Raw genomic sequence first — 7,879 nt, forward strand, 5'->3', positions numbered from 1 at the left:
GGAGGAGCTCTGCTCAGCCACAAGCCAGGCTGATGGCTGCCAGTACAGCAGTGGTGGTGGGAGCCTCTCCTGCCTCCTCAGCAGCGCTAAGGATGTCCGACTGCAGTTTAGGTCTTCTCCCCACTGGCAAGTGGACATCCCCCGAGGGCTGCCAGGCGCCAGAAGGATGTCTGATTGCCATCTTAGGCCCAATCCCCCGGGGAGTGGGCCTAAGCCAGCAGGTGGTCATCCCCTGAGGGATCCCAGACTGCGAGAGGGCACAGGCTGGGCTCAGGGACCCCCTCTCCCCCCTGAGTGCACAAATTTTTGTGCACCGGGCCTCTAGTCTATATATAAAAGCCTAAGCAACCAGCCAATCAGCCGGTAGCTATGACGCACAATGACCACCAGGGGGCAGACGGTCAATGCAAGAGCTGCTGAGTGATAGCAACTTTGCAGAGTGCCCTCTCCCACTCCAGGATCCCTCGGGGAATGTCAGACTGCTGGTTTCAGCCTGATCCCCACAGGCCAGGCTGAGGGACCCCACCTAGTGGAGGGACCCCGCTCACTCCGCAGATGCCCTTCGAGCCCCGGCGCCACCCCAGGTGCGGCTGGCTAAGGAGGGATGGTGGGAGGTTGGCTCCAGGGCATGTCCGGCCCATCTCGCCCAGTCCCACCCCACCAGCCACCTTCTAATTAATTTCCTTTCAATGTGCACAAATCTGTGCACCACGCCTTTAGTAATAAAATAAATTAAAATGCACAGAATAACTGAATAGACATTTTTTTCCCAAGGAGGACAAATGGCCAATAGGCATATGAAAACATGTTCTACATCAATAATCAGGGAAATGCAAATTAAAACCACAATGAGATATCACCTCACAACTGTCAGAATGGCTATCAGCAATAAATCAACAAGTGTTGGCAAGGACGTGGAAAATAGAGAACCCTCACGCAACTGTTGGTGGGATTGTAAATTGGTGCAGCCACTATGGAAAACAGTATAGACTATCCTCAAAAAAATTAAAAATATAACTATCATTATGACTCAGCAATTCCACTTCTGGGCATTTATCTGAAGAAATCTAAAACACTAATTCAAAAAGATATGTGCACCCCTATGTTCATTGCAGCATTATTTACAATAACCAAGATATATGGAAGCATCCTAAGTGCCCATGGATAAAGAAGATGTGGTACATATACAATGGGATATCACTCAGCCATAAAAAAGAATGAAATCTTAACATTTGCAAGAACATAAATAGAACTAGAGGGTATTATGGTAAGTGAAATAAGTTAGACAAAGACAAATACCATATGATTTCACTTATATGTGAAATCTAAAAATAACAAAATAAATGAACAAACAAAACAGAAACAAACTCATATCCTAGAGAATACAGAGAACAAATTGGTAGTTGTCAGCTGAGAGGGGTTTGGGGAATGGGTGAAAAGCTAAAAGGGAAGCACAAATTGCCAGTTATTAAAATAGTCACAGGAATGAAAAGTACATTATAGGGAATATAGTCATTAATCCTATGTAATAAAAGGCTGATATGCAAATTATCCCCTCATCTGGGAGTTCGACTGGAGGTTTGACCAGAGGATGGGGCCGGCCTGCCAACCACCTGCGGCCCCTCCCCCTACCTGTCCTGGCCCAACTGGCCCAATCAGGGCAGGCCAGCCGAACCCCACCCATGCACGAATTTGTGCACTGGGCCTCTAGTTTTGTAATAACTATGTATGCTGTCAGATGGGTACTAGACTTACCAGGGTGATCACTTTGTAAGGTATATAAATATCTAATCACTATGTTGTAAACCTGAAACTAATATTATATGTCAACTGTATTTGAAAAATACATTTTAAAAATAAATATTGTTTATAAAAATATAAAATAAAAAATCCCCAAAAATAAAAAGAAGACTAAAATAAGTAAAATCAGAAATGAAGAAGGGGACATTTAACCAATGCAACAAGAAAACAAAGGATTTATAAGAGAATCCTATAAATAATTGTATACCAACAAATTGGATAACAGAGACACTCAAGATTGAATCAGTAATTTAAAACCTGACAAAGCCCAGGCTGAGATGGTTTCACTGGAGAATTCTACCAAACATTTAAAGGAGAATTAACACCAATCCTCCTCACACTTTTCCCAAAAAGCGAAGAGAGAACACCACTACAAGAAATGAAAACTATAGACCAATGTTCCTGATGAATATTGATGCAAAAATCTAACAAAATACTAGCAAAGAAAATTCAATAGCACATTAAAAGGATTATGCGGGATATTCCTGGAGTGTAAAGATGTTTCAAAGTACAAAAATTGGTCAATGTAATACACCACATTAAAGAATGAAGAGGGAAAAAACATGATCATCTCAACTGATACGTAAAAAGCACTTGATACAATTAAACACCCTTTCATGATTAAACACACACTCAGCAAATCAGGAGTAGATGAAAACTACCTCAATGTAATACAGGCTATACATGAAAAGCCCACAGCTAATATCATACTTGATGAAAGACTGAAAGCTTTTCCTCTAAGAAACAAGACAAGGATGCCTACTTTCACCACTCCTATACAACATAGTACTGAAAGTCCCAGCCAGAGCAATTAGGCAAGAAAAAGAAAAGACATCCAAAGTGGAAAGGAAAAGTAAAATTATCTCTGTTTACAGATGACATGATCTTATATGCAGAAAACCCTAAAGATTCTATACACAAAAAAACCTGTTAGAACTAATAAATCCAATCAAATAATATAAAAGCAACATGCAAATATAAGTTGCATTTGGTGAGAACTGGGTGGAGTGAGGGCAATGGGGGCAAAAAAGGAGGACATCTGTAATTCTCTCAAAAATAAAGATTTAAAAAACAAACAAAAGAGTAGATGGCCCAAAGTGGTCTTCCCTAATTTTTCTGCTTACTTCTCTTAATACGAGAACCACAAAAATACTGGTGTCTAATTAGAAAGTTATTATTAGACTAGAGGCCCAGTGCATGACATTCGCACACCGGTGGGGGGGGTGTGTGTGTCCCTCAGTCCGGCCTGTCCCCTCTTGCAGTCTGGGAGCCCTCGGGGGATGTCCAATTGTTCATGGATTGAAAGACTTTATATTGTTAAGATGTCAATACTGCCCTAAAACAATATATAGATTCAATGCAATCTCTAAAAAATGCCTTTTTTTTGCAGAAATAGAAAAATCCATCTTAAAATTCATATGAAGTCTCAAAGAACCCAAACAGTCAAAACAATTTTGAAAAAGAACAAGGTTGGAGATTGCACATGTCCTATTTCAAAACATATTACAAAGATACAGTAATCAAAACAATGTGGTAACAGCATAAAGACCGACATATAGACCAATGGAATGGAACAGAAAGCCCAGAAATAAACCCTCATTATATGATCATATAATCTTTGACATGAGTTCCAGGACCATTCACTGAGGAAAGAACAGCCTCTTCAACAAATTGTGCTGGGAAAACTGGATATTCACGTGCAAAAGAATGAAGTTAGACCTTTACCTTACACCATATACAAGACTTAATTAAAATGGGTTAAAGACCTCAATATAAGAACTAAAACTATAAAATTTCTAGAAGAAAACATAAGGGGAAAAGCTTTAGAACATTGGATTTGGCAGTGATTTCTCAGATATAACACAACGCCAAAGCAAAGGCAAAAGAAAAAAATTGACAAATGAAACTACATCAAACTTAAAAACTTCTGTGCATCAAAAGGCACAATCAACAAAGTGAAAAGGCAACATATGTAATGGGAGAAAATATTTGCAAATCATATATTTGGTAAGGAGTTAATATCCAGGATTTATAAAGAACACCTTCAACTCAACAACAACAAAACAAACCTGATTATAAAATGGGCAGGGGGTTTGCATAACATTTTTCCAAAGATGATATACAAATGGTCAACAAACATATGAAAAGATACTCAGCATCAGTAATTAATAGAGAAATGCAAGTCAAAACCACAATGATATTACTTTATACCCATTAGGATGGCTAAAAACAAAACAGAAAATAAGTGTTGGAAACATGGAACAGACCGACGAATCTCAGAGGGAAGGCAGGAGGGGGTTCAGGAAGATTAACCAAAGAACTTATATGCATATATGCATTACCTATGGACACAGACAGTAGGCTGGTGAAGGCCTAGGGTGGGATGAGAACTGGGTGGAGTGGGGGCAATGGGGGCAAAAAAGGAGGACATCTGTAATTCTCTCAAAAATAAAGATTTAAAAAACAAACAAAAGAGTAGATGGCCCAAAGTGGTCTTCCCTAATTTTTCTGCTTACTTCTCTTAATACGAGAACCACAAAAATACTGGTGTCTAATTAGAAAGTTATTATTAGACTAGAGGCCCAGTGCATGACATTCGCACACCGGTGGGGGGGGTGTGTGTGTCCCTCAGTCCGGCCTGTCCCCTCTTGCAGTCTGGGAGCCCTCGGGGGATGTCCAACTGCCGTGGAGACAGGAGAGGCTCCCGCCACTGCTGCTGAGCTCGCCAGCCGTGAGCCCGGCTTCTCGCTGAGCAGCGCTCCCCTGTGGGAGCACACTGACCACCAGGGGGAAGCTCCTGCATTGAGCGTCTGCCCCCTGGTGGTCAGTGCATGTCATAGCGACCGGTCATTCTGTTGTTTGGTCGATTTGCATATTAGCCTTTTATTATATAGGATGACATAAGAATTCATATAGATGCTTATGTAGTAATGTATTCCGAATAGTGTTGACCACCATTCTTTTTTCTATGTAAAAAAATGGAATAGTCTTCATCATAAGGTTCATTTAACTACTGAATTTCAGAATTGTGAAATCTGGATTTTAAGACTAGAACTAAATTATTGACTAGAGAATAGAAGAAAAAGTCATTTACTTATAAAAACCATGCATATATATTTTTTTATCTTACATTTCTCATAGGAGAAAGTACATGTACATTCATTTTCCCATAATACCTAACAAGAAGAAATGCTTATTTCTTTTAAAATACTTCAACTACTCACTAACATCAGTACCTGAAAATTTTTTCAATATTTGTTAATATTGAAAAAAAAATGTTCATGTTTGTTACCACTTCTTAAGAATGAAGGCGACCTGACTTCCTGTTTCCGGTGTTAATTTGCATCATGTTAGAAAGAAGGAATAGGCAGGGGTTCCAGGAAGGTGTGATGAGACTGAATTCGGTTTAGAAGCTGCTGTGCCACAGGCTTGAATTCTGTTTCCCAATGGAGTTTGTGATAGTTTTTTAGGTCTTGGTCAAAACTGCCATCCAGTGCTAGTTCTTCGTCTGTATCGGAAAAGTTAAAATTACAGCAATTATTTTGAAAATATAATCCTATTGAATAAAGTTTAATTTTTGATGGCAACTCATCCTGGGTCATCCCTAATTCCAACATGACACAGCTAGGATTTGTGGGTTAAAGGGCTTTTTTTTCAGATTTTGTTTAGATAGGCTTTTTCTTAGAGAAGTTCTTTACTCTGTTCTTTTTTTAAAAAAATATATTTTATTGATTTTTTACAGAGAGGAAGGGAGAGAGATAGAGAGTTAGAAAGATCGATAAGAAGGAAACATGAATCAGCTGCTTCCTGCACACCTCCTACTGGGGGTGTGCCCGCAACCAAGGTACATGCCCTTGACCAGAATCGAACCTGGGACCCCTCAGTCCGCAGGCCAACGCTCTATCCACTGAGCCAAACTGGTTACTACTCTCTGTTCTTTACAAATATTTTACAGTAAGTACATTTTAGTCTCTTAATAAAAAAGGACAATAATCTTCTCAAACAATTCTAAATTGCATTGAGCTTTTATTTCAACTAATCTCCTATGTGTATAAATAAGTCCCCATCCAAAAGTCAGGTCACAGTTGCTCAGAACAAAGTATTAATAGGCCACTTCCTTACCTGTGCATTAAAATGTTAATTACTTCAGTGGTTGGCAGATATAAAAGGAGTCAGGAAATCTTTTGGGAAAGTAGCACAGTTGCGTTTGACACTTAAAACTTTACTAAAAATAAATTTGCTGTCTTCAAAGCAGCCTGGACATACTTCCTTAAAGAGACAACCACCCGGCCCTATGTTCTGACCCATAACAGTGAAAAGTGGGAGAATTTGAGTATCCCAACAAGTATGAGAATTCCAAGTGAGTCCATGGATAATGCAGAAAAGCACTTGTAAAAAAAAATGCAAAATTACAATTTTAATTAGCTTCTTACTCCAAAGACATCCTGAATTCTGTAAACATCTCAAGTATATCTATCCAAGTAGGGAGATAAATGGCCACTAAGGCTTGTTTACATTGGGCCTCACACCCCAGGTGGAGCACTGTAGGAAAAGGCCCTGGCCTGCCGGTCAGAAGACGGGCTCTGCCACTTGCCAGGTCTGTGGCTGAGGTAGACTTCTTAAATGGTAACCACTAAGTCCTAAAATGACAACAAATACGGCTACTTACATTAATTTGGAAACTTTCCTCATGGGGCTAATTAAAATCCCTTTATAGACTGCTTCATTACTGTGTACCCAGATTGTCTGCACTGAATATTTCTGTACACTCTGTGTACTTTGGCACTATTGGTGTCCCACCCAGCATAAGGTAAGGGAGTCTGGATTCCAGCGTGTGCATTCCCCTCCTCTCTCCTCCTCACCTCTCCACCCAGTGGGCAGCTGGGCAGCTCTGAGAGAAGTGCTGGGCAGACACTTCGGCAAGGTGCCCCGGGAGCAGACCTGGATGCCCCCACCCACAAAGGAGCCAGGCCTCGGGAGGAGGGCGCTGACAGTGTGTGACGCCTTCACTGGCCCTCCCATCGGGCTCCTTCTGCACAAGAGGGGTCTGTGAGACTCCATGGTTTCAGAGTTCTAGGTCTTTCTCCTGCTCACTCTCTTCCAGATTTTCTGAGCCCTAAACTTGCATTTAGAAATGAATTCTCTTGCCCTCACCAGTTTGGCTCAGTGGATAGAGCATCGGCCTGCAGACTGAAAGGTCCCGGGTTTAGTTCTGGACAAGGGCACATGCCGGGGTTGCGGGCTCGATCCCCAGTAGCGGGCGTGCAGGAAGCAGCCAGTCAACGATTCTCTCTCATCATTGATGTTTCCATATCTCTCTCCTTCTCCCTTCCTCTCTGAAATCAATAAAACTATATTTTTTAAAAATGAATTCTCTTGTTTTATGCCCTTCTTTCCTAAGATGCTGAGGGCTACCCATGCCCCTCACAGTCCCTTCCTCTGCCCAGGCCTTGTTTGGAGTTGGTGGTTTTAGCAAACCTCTATTTTGATGCTTTAGAAAAAATATCTAGCCCGGCTGGCATGGCTCAGTGATTGAGTGTTGACCTATGTACCAGGAGGTCACAGTTCAATTCCCGGTCAGGGCACACATGCCTGGGTTTCAGGCTCGGTCCCTAGTGTGGGGTGTGCAGGAGGCAGCCGATGAATGATTCTCTCTCATCATGGATGTTTCTCTTTCTCTTTCCTTCTCCCTTCCTCTCCAAAAGCAATAAAAATATATTTTTAAAAAAAACTAGTAACAAAATTATGTTACTCAGCCTATTATTAGTTAATCTATACTTGGACCCTATTAACTCTAAACTGAGTTAGACAAGATAATAAAAGTGGCCAAATAGCTACAGGTAAGAGAAAAGCAAGCTGAAATTTCAAAGTAAACATAGCAAATGCAATACATTTTTTAAATGCCATATTACACTAGGTATAAAAATGTGTAACTCGTAGTACAAAGAGTGGCAGAGGCTAATGCAAGAAAAATTTAGATTTTATCATCTTTAAGCTTTTTTTTTTTACCATGACTTAAGAAATACATATTACATTATAACTATACAATATTTCTCTACAAGTAAACAAATTGTCTTAT

The 7,879-nt window shown here is 40.6% G+C and overlaps 1 protein-coding gene across 1 annotated transcript in view; it reads right to left on the bottom strand.

Moving 5' to 3' along the window:
* Positions 1 to 4,702: 4,702 nt before the first annotated feature.
* Positions 4,703 to 7,879, bottom strand: part of ARMC2 (armadillo repeat containing 2) — a 94,753-nt gene continuing 91,576 nt past the window's right edge. Inside the window, exon 19 of the mRNA XM_014531275.1 lies at positions 4,703 to 5,308. Coding sequence (XP_014386761.1) covers positions 5,151 to 5,308 — 158 coding nt within the window. The 3' untranslated portion in view covers positions 4,703 to 5,150. The remainder of the gene's footprint in view (positions 5,309 to 7,879) is intronic.

Source organism: Myotis brandtii, unplaced genomic scaffold (genome assembly GCF_000412655.1).
Source record: "Myotis brandtii unplaced genomic scaffold, ASM41265v1 scaffold8, whole genome shotgun sequence".
In the NCBI taxonomy this organism is placed as follows: Eukaryota; Metazoa; Chordata; class Mammalia; order Chiroptera; family Vespertilionidae; genus Myotis; species Myotis brandtii.